Below are 19,800 nucleotides of genomic sequence, written 5' to 3'. Positions count from 1 at the left end.
TTTCCAAATTTTCAGTGTTTTTTTTAGTTGTTGCGCAAACAAAAAAAATCGCAGAGGTGATCAAATACCACCAAAAGAAAGCTCTATTTGTGGGGAAAAAAGGACGCCAATTTTGTTTGGGTACAGTGTAGCATGACCGCACAATTGCCATTCAAAGTGCGACAGTGCTGAAAGCTGAAAAATGGCTTGGGCGGGAAGCTGAGTAAGTGCCCGGTATGGAAGTGGTTAAATGTTACAAATTGAAGTTAGAGGTTGTTTGGCTACTGTGCACAGCTGCACCAGATTTTGCGCTCTTTAGTTTTGATAAATCAGCCCCACTATGTAGAGGAAGATCCAGTTCTGCCGGCACTGTTTGCTTTTTGAGGTTGTGACTGATATGGCATAAAATATCAAACAATTAAACACAGACATGCAGCATAACAATTTGGAACTATCACAGCAGTTTTAGTACAACAAATTTTAAACGGTTACTTAATAAATGGTGTGTGACGCCAAGGATACGCTATCCTTGGGTTGGCAAAATAAAAAAAACACTTAGAAAGAGCATCATGTGTTACAGTAAACAACATTTCCATTGACAAATATTCCAAATTGTAGACCATACCAAACAGAACTGTACATGCCATCTTACTTCCTTGTGGATTGGTTTTCCAGTTTAGATTAACAGTGTATATTTGGAAACACACAAGTGGCAGAACATCTTGGGATAATATGTTCTCTAAATTTCTATTCCATCTCTCAGCAAGGTATTCTTTTGTTTGCCTGACTAAAACAATCAAACATGATATCTCTTTTTCTGATCATACTGCAAATAGAAAATAAAACATTCATAACTATACCTTTGAATAATTGATGCTCCTTTGTGTCACTTAACTTTTGGATAATAACTTTTATGTCTGTAACTCTGATGGGTTTCTATCACTGGCATTTTTTCACCATTTTGTGTATGACTTTTTGAGCTGAATCTTACATGGCCACACCATTCCCAGTAAAGTGAATAAAAAAACTATGATACAAAAATGAAGTAAAATGCAACCATGGCCATGACATGCTGGGGTAATTTAACTATATCAAAATATATAAGTATTGTATTGACTTTAAGCTATAGATAGATTCTGTAACTACTGACTTTCAAGAAACAAATATTTACCAGTACATGGAGACCAGTGCTGTCTTCCTCTCAGTCTGTTCTGTGCTGGGCTTTGGCTCTTTGGTGCCACCATCTTGAATTTGGGAGCCACATATAATTTTCCGATATCTCACAGTTGGCTTTGCAATATGCATGCACAAAGCAGGGAAGTGCAGCGAGACTAGTCCTGTAGCCCCCCTAGGATGTGTAATATGTCCCAGGAGGGTGTGGAGTGGACAGCAAGGGGGCGGGTCAAGTGCATGCCATTCTCGCCTATGGGAGGATTGAGAAATTGAGAGTGGGTGCCTGTCAAAAAAAGGTGCCCATCCTCTGAAAAAAAAGCTGAAAATGTTTTAGATGCTTGAGGCAAGAGAAGAGATGAGTTGCACTTTACTTTTTGGATGAAAGTCTGCTTTAAATTTTGAAGCATGCTACATAGTGTTTAGGTAAATGCGTGCATATGTTTATTTTGTGTATATTTAACCACTTGCCCACCGGGTTAATTCTGGCACTTCTCTCCTTCATGTGAAAATCACAATTTGTTTGCTAGAAAATTAATCAGAACCCCCAAACATTATATATTTTTTTTAGCAGACATCCTAGGGAATAAAATGGCAGTCATTGCAATACTTTTTTTCACACCGTATTTGCGCAGCGGTCTTACAAGCGCACTTTTTTTGGATAAAAATCACTTTTTTGAATTAAAAAATAAGACAACAATACATGTTGCCCAATTTTTTTATATATTGTGAAAGATAATGTTACGCCGAGTAAAATGATACCCAACATGTCACGCTTAAAAATTGCGCCCGCTCGTGGCATGGCGTCAAACTTTTACCCTTAAAAATCTCGATAGGCGACGTTTAAAAAATTCTACAGGTTGCATTTTTTGAGTTGCAGAGTAGGTCTAGGGCTAGAATTATTGCTCTCACTCTAACGATCGCGGCGATACCTCACTTGTGTGGTTTGAATACCGTTTTCATATGCGGGCGCTACTCGCGTATGCGTTTGCTTCTGCGCGCGAGCTCGTCGGGACGGGGCGCTTTAAAAAATTTTTTTTTGGTTTTCTTATTTATTTTTATTTAGTTTTATAATTTTTTACACTGAAATAAAAAAAAAAAATGATCACTTTTATTCCTATTACAAGGAATGTAAACATCCCTTGTAATAGAAAAAAGCATGACAGGTCCTCTTAAATATGAGATCTGGGGTCAAAAAGACCTCAGATCTCATAATTAGACTTAAATGCAAAAAAAAAAAAATGTTTCTTTAAGAGGCTGGGCGGGACTGACGTTTTGACGTCACTTCCGCCCAGCAGAGCTATGAGGACGGGCGAAGGAGATTTCTCCTTCAGTCCCGTCCCCGCTCAGCTGCTGGACACATCCGATCCCCTCCGCCGCTACCGACGGCTCCGGTAAGCGGCGGAGGGCGCGGGAGAGCGGCGGGAGGGGGGGGCCCCTCTCCCGCCACCGATAACGGCGATCTCGCGGCGAATCCGCCGCGGAGACCGCCGTTATCGTGTACACCACCGCCCCCTGAAAAGATGAATATCTCGGTTGTGGCAGCAGCTGCTGCCGTTATCGAGATATTCAACTTTAAAAAGAGGACGTCTTTTTGACATGGGGCGGTGGTCAAGAGGTTAAAGCTGTACCCAAAACTTTTTTTTTTGTTTTGATAGAACAGTAAATGATAAAACCTGTCCATTTTTTATTGCTGTCTGTGTCCTGTATATCTTCTCTATATGACCATTGTTATTGGGGCAGGAAGTGACAGGAAATCTAAAAGTATTTAGTAGTCACAGAATAGGAAGAGGGAGGAAATCTTCCAGTGGGGATATCTGTTCTGGGGGATAACTATCTAAAGAGGGAATTATGTTAAATTTAGAGTGATTAGGGGCATCTGTCAAAGGACTATTGTTTTCATCAAGTGAGGTTGGGTTTGCATTCCCATACAAATTTACTGAAAGGCAAAATCCACTTGAAGCAGTTAAAATGCAGATCAGAAGTAAGTCAACTGCAGGTCAAATGAATGAGCTCAGAAGCATTTCAAACTGATGTCAAACTAATGCCATCAGCAAAGGTCCAAAGCCTATCAACACAGACCATTCGCTTTTTCTCTGTGTCTGGAGAAAAACTTAAATGGGAATATGCCAGATAGATTACAGATGAAAAGAAGTCAAAACCTTAGATCAAAAGGCAAGGCAAAGGGGTTGATTTACTAAAGTGCAGTTGCACTCATTTTCACCAGAAAAGTGAAATGTTTTGAAGCTCTGATGATTTCCATCATCCAGCCTGTGCATGTGAAGTGAAGCTTGAACATATTCAGTAAGTTATGGGGGAAAAACAAGTGCAACTGCACTTGCAAAGTACACAGACTATTTGCCTTTAGTAAATCAGCTCAGAGTCTTATTATGTTTGGAATCTGAAAATTGGGAACTTTTAATTTAGGTATATTCATATGTGTTTTACAGAATGATATTAAAAAGTACATAAAGACAAGACTTTGTTTTTTTAGTTTGAATAAAGCAGTAAGGCTGGCCATAGATGGATTAAATCTGGAGATTCGAACCATGTGTGGACAGGCTGAATGTACCAAGTTGATTTTTCGAATAACTTGGGTACAACCAGCCTGTCGGATTCACTATAGCCTTTAGCAATAATCACTGTCTTCTCCAGCAGAGACCGCTTCCCCACCCCCTGCTGGGAGCAGACAATTGCTTGGCAGGAGATATTCCCCTGTCAGCACTGTCTGTGTTGATGGGGGGGGATCGTGCAAATTCTATGTGGTCGATAGACACTCTATAAACATTTTTATTTCTGTCTTTGTCACCATTGGGAAGATATAACCTTTCTATTTGAACTGGTCACCATTGCCACCAAGACATAAAGGGTGAAATCCAAAATGTTTTGAGTTGTCACAGGAACAAAAAGAGAGGGTTAACCTTCCAATAGGAACACATGTTTAGGTGACAACTGTCTAAGAAGGGAATTCCCCTTTCTTGGAAAATTTCTCTCGTATACCTATGACAGGAAATGATGCCAAATTGTTTCAATGGTTTACATAAAAACAACCTGCAAAGGTGTTTAACCCTTTCCCTATTCTATACAAATTAAATTTTGTATTACAGTTCTGGCTACAAATAAAGTAAAATTGATCAGGGGGAGCATTGTTAGAACATGTGTCTTTAGGTGAAATTAACATTAAAAATCCTACTTACATGGAAGTGTCACTTTTTTGCATGTCTTTAAATTGAGCTATGTGACACCTCTTTCCATAAAATAATAGGTATTTTTTGCACTTCTAGAATTAAATAATAAAATAGCCGACTAAATGCTCAAGTTGTAAACTAAATCCAGATCATCCTAATTAAAGAATATTTACCACATCCTGTGATATGTTTGTGCTGTATCTAAGAAACAAACCCAAAATAGTGAAATTAAACAAATAAACAGAAATATTTTCCTGGACTAACTTATTTAAATAGATGGCTCAACATGTCTTTCTTAGAAATAATGTAATGTATAAATTAATTCCCCTTATGAGTGGCCTTCTGTTAAGAAAGTGCCATTGAGGCATGTTGTCTTTATGTTTCATCTTTCCTCCTTGTGAGCTTGTGACTTATACAATGGGAGATGTTTTAAAGTCATTGTATAAATGTTCATAGAAATTTTTCCTCTAAATTCACAGTATGTAAAGACTAGAATAATAAGGAATATGCACTATTACTTAAGAACTCTTTGTGCTTCCAGTCTTACTAGAAAAGTGGAAAAGATTTTTTAACACTAAACTCTGTTTAAATCATCATAAATCTTCCAGAAAGAATGCTGTAATACCTAACTATTTAAAATAAATATAACTTTCACTTTGTATTAACCTTGACAAAAGTCAGTTATTCTATTGTATACTTATAAATCACACAGTTTATACCTAATATCAGTATAGATTCAAAATTAATGCAGCGCTAGGTAACTAGTGATATATGTAATAATGCAAACATATACGTGACAGTGCACAATTAAAAATACATTAATGACATTGCAGTCAAAGCAAGACTAGTATGCAAAATAGTGAAACAACATATACATAAACATATTGAGAACCTAAATGTTCATTTAACTGTGTCAAGTGACGCTTAGATAAGTCCAAAGTTAAAAAAAGTAATTTTTAAAATGGTGCAAAATAAGTAGATATTTGGACAGAGGTGTGTGCTCGATTCGGCAAAGAAACAATATTCACCATCAAATGTGCTACCACCACCAGTAGAGGCAATAGGGTACTCTTACCAAATGGTGTGGGCTACCTGCCAGCAGCAGGGAGCCAAAAAAGCAAGACTGATAGGGTCTTTAACATCACAGGAACCAGCACATGGCTTGTACAGCAGTGCAGATTCAACAATCAAGCTTTCAGGGACCAATATCAAGAAAGCATAATGATCCAAGCTCGGCATATAGAGACTCATTGGCTCCACCAGTCAACAGGAAGGAGTCATAGGCCTCGTACACATGACCGTTTTCCTTGACAGAATCCATCAAGAAACTTGATGGCAGAGCTTTTTTTCCGAGGAAAACGGTCGTGTGTATGTTTTTCGTCATGAAAACTGTCGTGGATCTCGACGAGCAAAAATGAAGTTCTCTTTTTCCTCGTCGGGAGTCTCAATTTCCTCATCGTGTTTCTCATTGGGCTGGTTTTGCGACAAGAAACACGTTCGTGTGTAAGCTTAGAAACCCGCGCATGCTCAGAATAAAGTATGAGACGGGAGCGCACCTAAAAGTAGCGTTCGTAATGGAGATAGAACATTCGTCACGCTGTAACAGACTGAAAAGCGCAAATCGTCTCTCACCAAACTTTTACTTAACACGCAGTAGCATGAGATTAGCAAAAGCAGCCCCAAGGGTGGCGCCAGTGGAATCGAACGTCCCCTTTTATAGTGCTGTACGTCACCGCGTTTGAGAACGATGAGATTTTGGGAAGGGAAGTCGGCCCTCATACAAGTGGTCAATTCAAGGCTTCAAATACATGCTTCTTGAACTCCATATTATTAGTTACATCAGGGACTAAAGAATCTATATTAAAAACAAAAGAAGAAATTGCACCTGCCTAGTTCATTATCACAAGACTCTTTTTTGAATAAAACCTAATTCCAATGTACTCACAAAGGCACACAATAGAGTGCATGTAACATAATCCAGTCCCAACTCTGAATATTTGTCCATCCAAGGGCATAGCTTATGCATTTTAAGGGCCATGCCCTCTTCTTCAGAGCTTCAGGGCTGTTGGCTTCTTCTTTTGCTTTTATTTCAGTGTTGGTTTTACCACAATCTGAAGTGGGCAGCACTCATCATCTTAAAGGGACTTTTTTTTTACCTGTAACGCTGTTTTATTTTGTAAGAAATCTATACCTATTCATAAGTCTCCAAATTCTAATGCACAAAATGTAAGCCTGGGCACATCTTGGTTGTGGGCACATCCGTCATTTAAAGTCATATGTTGTGGTCCACAATAGAGTCGCCATGGCAGCATGTATATACATTTTGAGGATGTTTTTATTTCATCGATATACAATTAATAGAATATGGGATAACAGCCATGCTAGGATAATGTAGTTAAAATGCAATTTTCCAGACCCAAATTTTGAAAGTCACACAGAGCCAAGCAATAGCAGGTTCAGCTTTCATATAGCCACTGACTCCATTTTTTGTGTGTATGCTGTCACTTCTGCATAACTCATCACTTGAATGCAGATGTTCTCCTCTCCTGCAGTCCTTAGGAGTTTTTCCATTAAAATGCTAATCTAAGTATACACTCCAGATTTTCATTTCTGTAATAGGCATTTTTTATGCTTTATTTCTGTATCATTGTGATCTCCTGTATCAGACTGTAATCATATGTTATCGCATTCTAAATACAAAAATGAATCTCCTTAGACTGATGGTTTTGGTGGTCCCGGGAAGGTTAACTCCACAATAGGGTTGAAAAAGCGATCAAGGGAATTTACATCTTACTAGAAATATATCTGGCTATTACTAAGAGGCACAAGTAGGGCAAGCCTTAACTCACATATGTAAAATAAAAAAAAACAACTCCAGAACCCAAGAAAAATCATTAAAGAAGAATTACAGTTAAGTTTTTGTTTTCTTATCCTTGCTCCATGTTCTGCATGCAGGGCACCTTTGTGCACTCTCCTACGGCAATAGCTCTGTGGGAACTCCCAACTGTGCTTCATTGAACCTCAGCAGCTGCTTGCTGTCATGGCCAGGTGTTGTTGAAAACTGGCTCTAAAACCTGAAGGCTTTATACCTTAATGCATTCTCTGTATTAAAGTGATATTAAAGTCTTGGGTTTTCATGTTTAAAAATAACAAACATGTTATACTTATCTGTGCTGTGCAGTGGTTTGCACAAAGTATCCCAAATCCTCCTCTTCTTGGGTCCCCGTCGGCACTCCTGTCCCCTCCCTCCTGCCCCCACAGCAAGCAGCTTGCTATGGGGGGAACCAAAGCTGAGCTGCAGCCCTGTGTGTCCATTCAGATACAGAGACGCGGCTCACCGCCCTTCTCCTCATTGGCTCCATGACTGATTGACAACAGAGGGAGCCAATAGCACCCTGCTGCTTTCTTAGCCAATGAGCAGGAAGAGTCCCAGATAGAGCTGAGACTCTTGTGCAACATCATTGGTTCAAGATGGGGTTTAAGTAAATATGGGGGGCTGCTGCACACTGAAGTTTTTTATCCTAATGCATAGAAAGGTAGAAATCCCCCCCCCCACCTTGACCTTAACTGAGCCCAATCTTGATCTAGCTGTATGCTATTGGCTTCCATTGCTGTCAATTACAGGCAGTAAGAAGGGACAGATGTGGAGCACAGCACAATTGCCCTCATAGCAAACGGCTTGCATTTTGTAGGTACTCGGCAAGGGGAAGCAACCAGGAGCATCGGCGTGAGAAAGAAGAGGAGGGTCGGCTGCTTGGGCAAAACTATTGCGCAGAGCAGGTAAGTATTACATGTGTGTGGTAGGTTTGCAATCACTTTAATACCCCCATAATCTCACAATGCAGCTATGGCCCACAGCAGCTTGAACTGCTAGAATGTTTTAGATACACTGCAGAGACACTGAGGAATGGAGTTAAAAATGAAACTGCTTGGCTGTGATACTTGAAATTACATCTTGTATACCACAGTAGAGATTTTTCAGTCAATTTGTGCCTGTTCTATATAGATAAGGGAGTAGACTATTGTTGTTCATGCTTCTGTTTAATCAGAAAATGGTCTCAACCCTTATCAATGGCTAGCCTAAATATGCCCATAGACATTAGATCTTCCTTTGTAGTTAAATTGCACAGAAATACACTATTTAGGGGGTATCAATCAACAGCCCAAAATGAGTGTTCTTGGGGAACAAACTGATTGGATGGGTTAGAAAATCTTGCTCAATTATCATTATTTTTACACACCCTTTCTGTATTTAGCTTGTTCGCCTTTCTCCATTACCCATAACAAAAGTACCTATAGAGTGCTCTTATACATGGGAGAAAATAGCCCAGGAGACATTGTGAGATGGTATAATCATTCATGCATGCATGCTGCGCTCTAATGTATATGGCTAGCTTTAGACCATACTGCGGTTGACTAAATGGTACTTGTAATGCTAAGCATAGTGATGCAAATGTAACTACTCTACTATCATTGAGTAGGTGGAAAAGTTGCACACTAAAACTCCAGCTTCAGTTTACACTTCAAGGATACAATACAAGGAATCAAAAATGTATTGTCATTATACTATCACAGGTCATACAATGAAATTATATTCAGTACTGAGTATTCAGTTTTCTTGTGTTTCAATTAAAATCAGATAGAGGTCAGTAAGGACTATCTGAGAAGGTAACCTCCTACAAATACATTTGTAAAACAGAGAACTGTTTAAAATGAAAGAAAAATGGGAAATATAAATATTCAGATTAGCTGAAAAGAAACTAAAGTAAGAAAAAAAATACAAATCTCAATTACCGTATGTAATATTATATACTGTAGAAATATAAGAGTGGAATTTATTAAAATTGGCAGCCAGAATCTGAAACAGTTGTAACAAATCAGCTTTGATCTTTAGCTTGTTCAGTTAGGCTTTAACAATGAAAATAGAAGCTGATTGGTTGCCATGCAAAGCTGCTCCAGATTCTCACTGCTCCAGTCTTAGTAAATTCCTTTCACAATACATGTCTAATTGCAGAAATCAATAAATAAAATAACTGTTTTCTTCTAACAGACATTGGCTTTGTCAAAGTTAGAGCCCACCCAAGGACCCGTCTCAGGAGGGACACAAGTGACTATCACTGGAACAAACTTAAGTGCAGGAAGCAGTGTCAAAGTGATGTTTGGGGGACAACCATGCATTTTTGACAGGTAACATTGCCTTTGTCATTTAATGTTGATTATTTGCATTAAATATATCTCACTTTTTATTTTTTTTTCTGTGATCGTGGTTTATCTGTGGTGCTCAGATTAGACACGTGTTAATTTTTTATTCTTTGAATTATTTATCAAGCATAGTAAAATTAAACCACAAGAGTAAAATAAAATTTGGTTATATAACTGTGTGGATAAAACATCAAAACTGTTTCATAATAATCTGCATTTGTGCAAGTGATTTGCAAGATTAAAGCAGTGACATGAGACAGTCACATACTGAATGTATTAGTATTCAGTAGTTTTATGATTTGTCAGATAATGTTCTTTTAATGCAGTTTTTCTTGAGAATATATTATGAAGCATACATAATATATTCAGATTAAGGTTACAGGCTATTTCACAAAGTGCTTTAAATCTGCACAAAATTATCTTGTTCCCATTTGTATGATAAAAAAGGAAACCAGTAATAGGATTAACTTATTTTTTTTCTTCTTTGGTATTTATGATAGCTCTTTAGATCAGACTTGAAGGGAAGTGGACCTAAATACCCAAAGTGAAAAAGGTGGATGCAGTCATTATGAAAGGCATGCAGCAATCTTTTCAGCCTTAGGCTTATTTACTGTAGTGTATAAAAGGACATGTATGTTCATAGTGGAATAAATGGTTTGTTGTGCATAAAAGGAAGTTTGAGCTTCTTTCCAGTATTACAGTATATGGTACTGCCTTATAACGTTATTTAAATCATGTATCTTCTTGAAATCCAGCATTTACCTAGCCCTGTCCATGACACTACTCAGTTTCTTTTTGGCCCTATTCAGATGTCCTTAGATGAGGCTCCATTCACAGTTCACTATTTGGAATTACTGGCAGAATGGCAGAGATTCTGCCCACAATTCCAAATTTAGTTTTAATCGCTGTACAACTCACGATGTGCAGTAGATGCCATTATATTTTAAGGAGCTTTTAGGAGGTTCTTTTTTGGTGACAAATGCGCATAGGGCATTCCATTTAAGTGAACACGCATGATTGTGTGAGAATTGCGCTTTGAAAATGTGATTGTGTGATTGTCGGCAATCATCCATACTGACGTGTGACGCCTGAGCTGGTAGCAGGACACTGACATCGCGATTTGGAGCTTTGGAGTGGGTGAGATCTAATATTGAGCGCACACTTCAGGTCGTGACTGCAGTGCACCACTGTACCAACATTTGCAGGTTTTGCTGTGGTTTTCACGGATTGCTGGTTTGAATTATTTGAAATGTGAGTGCCAAGATTGAAGCTTGTGTGTGATTTTAATAAACTGGTTGAAATGATATCACGCTATTGGAACACTCTTTTCATTTCACATGTGGAGAGATCCTGTGTAAAGCACGGTTGAATATTGAATGATCGTTTTTAACTCATTATGAGGTTTAAAAGGCATCTGAGCCAAACACAAAAGCGGGAGGCATTGCAAGTTGGTGAGTGCGATTTCAAAGGTAGAGGAGTTACTTGCACGTTGGTGTGATGGAAGATTTAGGAAGATTAAGCATTGAAATACTTCACAAAAGTTTTTTTTGTTTTATGGACTATTGATTTATCACATGTCACTGGGTGATGTTTTTTAATATCCATGTTTTATACATTAATCATTGTTATCATTTACAGTTTTTCCTGTATACTGCATTGTTTAAGGGCCACTATTTTACCTGTTTACACATCTTTTGTTTAAAAATTTTAAATTCCACATATATGTCACAGTATATGTTAGCATTCATGGTTCCCTCAATGAACTGTAGCTCCCCAGTGCTGGCAGCACTCATGCAGCCCCAGACCATGACACTCCCACCACCATGCTTGACTGTAAGCAAGACACATTTGTCTTTGTACTACTCAACTTGTTTGCCTCCACGCACACTTTACACTATCTGAACCAAATACATTTATCTTGGTCTCATCAGACCACAGGATATGGTTCCAGTAATGTCCTTAGTCTGATTGTCTTCAGCAAACTGTTTGCGGGCTTTCTTGTGCATCATCATTGGAAGAGGCTTCCTTCTGGGATGACAGCCATGCAGACCAATTTGATGCAGTGTGTGGTGTATGGTCTGAGTACTGGCAGGCTGACCCCCACCCCTTCAACCTCTGCAGCAATGCTGGCAGCACTCATATATCTATTTCCCAAAGACAACCTCTGGATATAACGCTGAGCATGTGCACTCAACGTCTTTGGTCGACCTGGCCTGTTAAACTGTTGTATGATCTTGGCCACCATGCTGAAGCTCAGTTTCAGGTTCTTGGCAATCTTCTTATGGCCTATGCCATCTTTATATAGAGCAACAATAATTGTTTTCAAATCCTCAGAGAGGTCTTTGTCATGAGGTGCCATGTTGAACTCTCAGTTCAGTGACCAGTATGAGAGAGTGAGAGTGGTAACAACAAATTTAACACACCTGCTCCCCACTCACACCCGGAGTCACTTGACACCAGGGAGGGAAAATGGGCCCAATTTGGAAATTTTCACTTAGGGGTGTAGTCACTTTTGTTGGTGGCGGCTTAGACATTAATGGCTGTGTGTTGAGTTATTTTGAGGGGACGGCAAATTTACACTGTTATGCAAGCTGTACACTCACTGCTTTACATTGTAGCAAAGTGTCATTTCCTCAGTGTTATCACATGAAAAGATATAACTTTTGTGAGATACTGTGTATATATATATATATATATATATATATATATATATATATATATAAAAGCTCAGCCTTCACTTCTTGAAAGGTTTAACATTTTACAAAAGCCCACCAATCCAACTTTAATTTAAAAAATGCATTATCTTTGTTTAATTTCACAACAATTTTCATGATAAAAAAGTTAAACCTTTCTATATTCTATACATTTTAGATGATGTTTGGGTGTTAGATATAAAGATATTTTACCTTCACAGATTTTAGTGATACAAAGCAGTTGTTATTTACTGTGTATTTGGGGTAAGTGCATCTGTAATACAGAGACAAACATATGTACTGTGTATAATATATATATATATATGTTTATTGAGTGCTGCATGTTTAGTCATGATATTTGCTGGCTTTGTTACAGGAGAACAGCAAATGAAATATTCTGTAACACCACAGCTTCCCTTGAGGGCTTGGAGAAGGTGAAAGTGACTGTTCAGATTGACAAAGCCAAAATTCCTCAGGAATTAATATTTGAGTATGTGGAGGATCCTAGAATTATCAAACTTGAACCAGAGTGGAGCATTTTCAGGTATTGTTAAGACGACTGCAGACAGTATTTGCTATAAAATATACTTAACTGCATATCCACTAGAGGTGCAGCATTTGTAACTGAATCAATATGATAAAATATTATTATTATTTAAAATAATACTTATACTTTTATAACTCAGCTTTCACAGACTTGGTTATAATAAAAATGCAGAGTTTGTAGCTAAAACAATATTTCTTAGAAACATTTTATAGTTGGTCACTATTGAAGCGATGTATTCAAATTATGGAGTGTGCACACGATAATACCATTGACCTTTCTCAGCTCCACTGCTCATTAAACCTGTTCACTTGTCTTGTAAAGAGGCAAGATGAGGTTAGAAGCAGTCTGATCAATAGACTAGGTGACAGCTCCTTTATATCTTATCATTTGGCTTAGACTTGCTTCGTATTTGTCTGTATAGGCTGGAGTTATAGAAGTTCTATATTATTTAATCCAAAGAGATCCAAAACGTAAACTAGAAAAAATTAGATTGACAGAGTAATTTATTAAATACTGTACATTTAAAAGCTTAATCTGACGGTAAGTTTATCTATTTACACTGAAGACCTTCATATAGCTTGCAGACTTGAAAATGCCTAGTTAAAAATATCAGTGTAGTTCTTTGCCTTTGTGCTTGGGACTGTAATAGTTTGATGTGTATTTTTTTGATGAATCACTCAATGCACATAGCCAGAAGGGAACTTTACTAAATGACTGAAAAGGGTGGTATTTTAAGACATGTGTTCCATTAGATGTCCTTCATTCTTATGCATAACTGTAGGTCTGGGGTTCAAGTTGAATCAAGAATTTACTTACCTCTTTTTCAGTCTTCACTCTTTCTGGAAGGCCAAGATACTTTTCAATGTAGAATAAAGTCTTAAGCCCTGTACACACGATCGGTTTGTCTGATGAAAACAGACCGATGGACTGTTTTCATCGGACAAACCGATCGTGTGTGGGCCCCATCAGTTTGTTTTCCATCGGTAAAAAAAATAGAACATGTTTTAAAATTTTCCTATGGATAAAAAAACGATAGAAAAAAACGATAGTCTGTGTGGAAGTCCATCGGTCAAAAATCCATGCATGCTCAGAATCAAGTCGACGCATGCTCGGAAGCATTGAACTTCATTTTTTTCAGCACATCGTAGTGTTTTACATCACTGCGTTTTGGCACGGTCGGATTTTTGACTGATGGTGTGTAGGCAAGACTGATGAAAGTCAGCTTCATCGGATATCGGACGAAAAAAATCCATCGGACTAGATTCCATCAGATATCCGATCGTGTGTACAGGGCTTTACGGTTTGTTTACTTTAGAAAACAGCTACTATATGAACAGAAAGCCTGTCCCCTGCCATTGCACTGTATAGAAGGACCCTGCTAAGTCAGACCCATAACTCTTCATTCAGCAAAACTCATGCTTGTTACTGATTGGTAATGGTGAGCCGAACATTCCTGAGTTTGGTTGGGGACAGGTTCAGCAAACCTTACTACAGTTTGGGTGCCAAATCTGAACCCCACTGAAGTCAAAGGGAGCTGAATGGTTAAAAACAATAATGTATATTTTCTAGGCTAGTAGGGAAAGGAATTGTCAATCACTGGTCTCAAGATCATGTACTAAAACAAAACTTTTTTTAAAAACTCTGGCGGGTAACATTAATTTTAATAATGCTTAAAGTGAATTATTAATATTTAAAATATCTTTTAATTAGCATCCCGGGGGATGCTTTGAACTTGCCTGTGAAATGCCACATCTGTAACATCTATATAATCTACTACAGCAGAACTGACACTTACAGTGGTTGTGGAGGTATGTGGGCAGGCACATAACAGACACTGAAAATACTCTTTTATGATATAGGGACACCCAAATACTGGCCCTTCCTATGTAAATAAGTAGGGGGTACTCATTTAAAAAAAAAAAAAATTATAAATAAACACACTGACATAGTTTGTAGCAAATCCTTAATTAAAAAAAAAATATCCCACAATGTATGTTCATAGTCAATAACATTGTCCAGTGATGCTTGTCATTATCAAAGCCCAATGTGTCCTAACCTGCTTAGAGAACAAAAAACCGACTGGCCTCCGACAAACTGAGGCAGGTCCAGTGGAGGGGCCAGGTCTCTTGATGATATCATTTACCATATATGGACATGGCAATATACTTTACAGTTAATAATGTAACCCGGGTGTGTCACGTCCCTTCATTTATATCAGCAGTCATCCATCAGACCTGTCATGCTTGGATAAGGGTCTGGTGTGGGATTTTCGGGAGAACTTCATGTTTTTTCTCCCCTGATTCATACATGGGGTTCTCCCTCAAAATGCATAGCAGACTAATATGCGACTAATATGCAATTTTTTTCAACCCCAGCTCCTTTGCTAGGATTGGGGAATTACTGGCTTTTTTTGAACAGGGTCCCTGTTAAAATTGATACCAAACCTGAAGGGCATGGTATGAATTATTGGGGAAAACCTCAAATCATTTTTCCAACTATTTCTGGTTCCTTGGCTTACATGAATGTTAAATTCCCAGCCATTTCAGTGATTAAGGCGGTGATGTCATTGATTGTTAAGAACTCTTCAGTCCCTACACTGATTATATAGATTTAGCTCTGACTCGGGGGGGGGGGGTCTGGGTGGGTGTTAGATCTTTGCAGGAAGACCACTGCTTCCACACAGAGAGCAAGGGTCCTTCTCTACAGTCTTATGGCAGATGACTTTTCTACTCAGGCTGTTTCTATATTCTAAAGAAAATGAACAATAAGACCTTTTGTACTCATACATGTTTTTGTGTACCTGAGATGCATTTCGCTGATTTAAAAAAAAAGCTGGGCTTTTATTGTCTCGTTATTATTTCCATATCTTTCAATTATCTTAGACTGAGTAGAAAAGATAATCACACAGAGGAGGGACACTCCCTCTAACAAGTTTTGTTAATGATCAATGACCATTGATATGTCCATATTTTTAAGATTTTTCACATGTGATCAATTTGTACTGTGTAATTGTTAAGTATTCAGTTGGTTCTGCATTTTTCCAGCCATTTTAAAACAAATGGTCCAGTGAGGATTACAAAACATATTTATACCCATTAAGTTGTCATGTCTTGCATTTTTTAATGCTGATCACTTGTTAAGTCGAAATCTGATACCTACAGGTAACCTAAATTACGCTGGCACTATATATATAGACCTTTGAGAAGTTAAGCATGAAAGAACATAGAAAAAGGGTTTATTATACAGACTCTATGATGTTTCACACAGCTTGTTTGAAGTCTAGTTTTTTGTACCTGTCATTTCTCTCTCTTACAAACCAAAATAAGCTAAAAGAGGTATTTAACGTTGCATGCCAAACTGAACATCTAAGCAGAGAAATATGTGACTTGGTTAAAACAGCTGACACCTCTACAAATCCTTCCAATTAATGCTTTTTTCACCAAGAACAGAATCTAGGAATTTGCTTATATCATTTTATCTGGAGGCTGTAGAACAGTTTATGAGCAGGAGATTCCATGTTGTTCAGCGCAATTATATCCAGGCAGGGGCTGCCAGGTAGAAGACTTTACAGAACCAGAAGCTTTTTTCGTGAAAATATATAAAGCAATGTGAAAAACTCAACTTTTTTGTTATTACTGAGTTTGTTTACAAATATACCATTGCATTATTATAGATTTCTGTGATTTTGTAATTGATTTTTAAAATATATAGGGGCTACTTACTTAGCAAGGTAAATGTTCACTTTAAAAACTGCAACTTTACTTTGCAAAGTAAATGACTGGTAAATGTGTAAACCTAATCATGTACAAAAAAAAATGTATTTGCTAGCACGAATATTGCACAGGTATACAGGAACTTCAAAAAGTATCTGTATTTCTTAAAGCGAAGTTCCACCTTGAATTTTTTTTTCACTATCAGACTACGATAAGATTTGGAGGAAATTTTTTTTGTTTTACTTACCAGAATCTCCCTGTTGCTATGTAGTCATCCTAATCTGCCACTTCCTGGTCCACGGCGCACCTCGTCACTTCCTTCTTCACCTGTGCTCCTGGGAAATTATGTATCATAATTTACCATGAGTCTGTGGGCAGTTCTGTGATCAAAAATCACATTATTTCCTGACAGGAAATGACGCAATTTAGGGCGGATCACAGTGCCGAAATGTGTTTATTTATGTTGCCAACTTTAGAAACAATCGGTGCTATGGCTTCCGGTGAATCGCGCATGCACGAGATCGAGAGGTGCATGCTGGTTACCCAGTATGCACCTCTCCAAAGCAAACTGGGAAGAGATATTGATTGAGCTTCACATGCCCACAATCATTATGGCAGTTTGATATGTAGAGTTATTTAAAAAACAAATAGTGTTGGGAGATATGTCAGTCTAATAGAAATGTTTTATTATGTTTATGTGAATAAACTATTCTTGCATGGAAAAGAACTCAAAAACATTTAGACCTCATGCACATTGTACATTTAGCCCAGGTGTATGAGGCTCAGGCATTTCGGTGTAGGTGGAAGGTACATCACCACTGCCAGCAGCCTATAAAAGTCTATACGAGGCTGACAGCTGCTGTCACTGGACAGTTCATGGAGCAGTACTTACATTTAGGGTAGCATGCACCCAGAAATAAGTACCCAGAACGCAGACTGCTAGCTTTCTAAGCATTCATTCCTGCCCTAAATTTAAGCACCCCTCAGTGCACCGTCTAACCTCATCCATCCATGACAGCTTTCAGCTTCTCAGAGACTTTTACAGGTTGCCAGCAGCGGGGTTGGGTGGTGTGCCTCTACTTACCACAAGCACCTAATCAACGAAGTCTCATGCACTGGGACTAAATTCCCAGTGTGCATGAGGCCTAAGCAGTGACACTAAATAGTCACAATAGCAAAGATATACCTGTAGTAATTTATGATGACTCCTTGTATGCATACAAGCTGCCTCTGTACATTATTGATATGGTTTAGACATTAGGGTTCAAGGGTCATTAAATATTTATTTTAGGATCTCCATTATTACAACCCAGTTTTTCCAAAACTGACATGCTAGTGTGAACATCCAACAAGTTATACCCTTTGTTTCATACTCACAAGAAAACATGTGCAAGCAAAAATAGTACAATTAAATACTAAATATGATTTATATGCTCTCAAGTAAACAGCCCTGGGCTCTTGGCTAGTTTACCTATTTCTTACTAAATGTAATTAAGCAGCTGAAACACACTTGATTGATCTAACATGTGAGAAAAATCACATTTTGTTGCGCAAAATTAAGTCTTCAAAGCAAGTACTTTCTGTACATTTAAATAGGTATTTCTAAACATGTTTTGCATTTATAAAACTGATTTTTTTTTTTTTTTACAAATTTGCCAACATAGTTGTTTTGGCTTAGTGAATATTGAATTTAGTGGGATATGTTTTGCATTCTATTAAGATAGAATTAAATAATGAACAAGTAGAAGAAAACACTTATAATATTGGTTAGCACAGAGAACTGTACCAATGTAACAGTTAAAATAGGCCCCCTGTCCTGTTCCTTGCATAGACCAATTTGCTAATAGGGTGAAACCCAGTACACTGTGCCCTTATATTATTCTGATTGTTAAATTACCCAGTTGGATTTCAAATGGTTTATCTTCCTGGATATTGGTTACATGTACATGGTTTTGTTTTGTACATTCACAGAATAAAACCAATATGCTCACTGCATTATATCACCAAAAAATATAGTATTAGGAAAAGAACAGCTTTTGTATCCTAGTCATGTCTTCTTGCCACTTACAGTTTCTAAATAAGAGAATGAAAGATTCCTTTGCAGTCCCCTCTATACACGATATACCCTGCTAAGGAAATAACATAGTTTAATAGATGAAACTCCTGCTGCCAGTCTATTAATATCAAGAAGACCTGAAGCTTGTGTATAGATGCATTGAGTCCCTGTTATCTGAGAAATTTTTATTTTTCTAAATGTATGATGGACTTGTAAGACTCTGCTTTTCTATTAAATGCCATGCATTGCATGCTAACGCGGAATTTGAGCTATGTTGGCAGTGTGTGTGTATCCCCACAAGGACAGGGGAGTTATTTATCCCCCTGTCACCACCTACATACACACCTACAGCAATGCCCGCATATCCCAGAGCCCACCTACGTACGCAGTTCGAAGGAACAGGGCTCATTAGAAATGCGAACAGCCTACATCTGTAGGAAATGACATAGGGTGCCCCAAAGATTCTTTCCCCCAGGCTGCAGGATTTTTTCAGCTCCTGTGTGATGTCACAGGGGCTATGAAGAATAAAGATCAACCTCCAGGGACAAGGAAGACGACTAAGAAACACAGAGTGATGGCACATATTGGGTAGAGGGAGGTTTAGGGTTAATGACAGGTGGTGCCTGGAGATGAGCTTTAAAATGAACATTGGTTGATATTATTACACTAAAGATTCTTCTCAATTCTTCTTTTACAGTGGGAATACTCCAATATCAGTGTGGGGAACGAACCTAGATATTATTAGAAACCCTCGAATAAGAGCCAAGCTTAATGGAAAAGAGCACATTAATGTAAGTACTTGTCATTGTAAAATTTGTCATTTTACCTGATCATCTGGTACCATTTTCTGTCATTTATAGGAGCTATGTAGAGTAGGACTGGCTGTATTTAATAAGTGAGCATTATCTTCAAAGTACCACCATGAAATGGAAAATGCATTGCCATTGATTACCCTGACATGAAAACAGCACATGTGTATTTACTTTTTAAGTAGCTAGGGACATAGGTCGTAAGGTAGTTTGGTGATAAGGAGCAGATGCTCACTGTTAATGCCACAGTCATCAAAAAGGGACCAAATTCACTCCCTACCAGTCCTTTGTGCCCAAAGAAAATCACTGATAATGTGTACTTAAATCCAAATCTACCTAATGCTAAATCCTTTCCCTATTAAGGTATGTGGAGTTAGAACTATATATATATATATATATATATATATATATATATATATATATATATATATATATATATATAT

The 19,800-nt window shown here is 37.9% G+C and overlaps 1 protein-coding gene across 3 annotated transcripts in view; it reads left to right on the top strand.

Annotated features, from left to right (window-relative positions):
• The window catches only part of PLXNA4 (plexin A4), a 910,139-nt gene that overhangs the window by 752,228 nt on the left and 138,111 nt on the right, over positions 1–19,800 (top strand). For all 3 annotated transcript variants that reach the window (XM_040343305.1, XM_040343306.1, XM_040343307.1), the window contains 3 exons: positions 9,388–9,524; positions 12,609–12,776; positions 19,246–19,339. In XM_040343305.1, coding sequence (XP_040199239.1) covers positions 9,388–9,524; positions 12,609–12,776; positions 19,246–19,339 — 399 coding nt within the window. The remainder of the gene's footprint in view (positions 1–9,387; positions 9,525–12,608; positions 12,777–19,245; positions 19,340–19,800) is intronic.

Source organism: Rana temporaria, chromosome 3 (genome assembly GCF_905171775.1).
Source record: "Rana temporaria chromosome 3, aRanTem1.1, whole genome shotgun sequence".
Classification (NCBI taxonomy): domain Eukaryota; kingdom Metazoa; phylum Chordata; class Amphibia; order Anura; family Ranidae; genus Rana; species Rana temporaria.
Note: the sequence above shows the minus strand (reverse complement) of the source record. Positions and strands in the feature narration are given on the sequence as shown.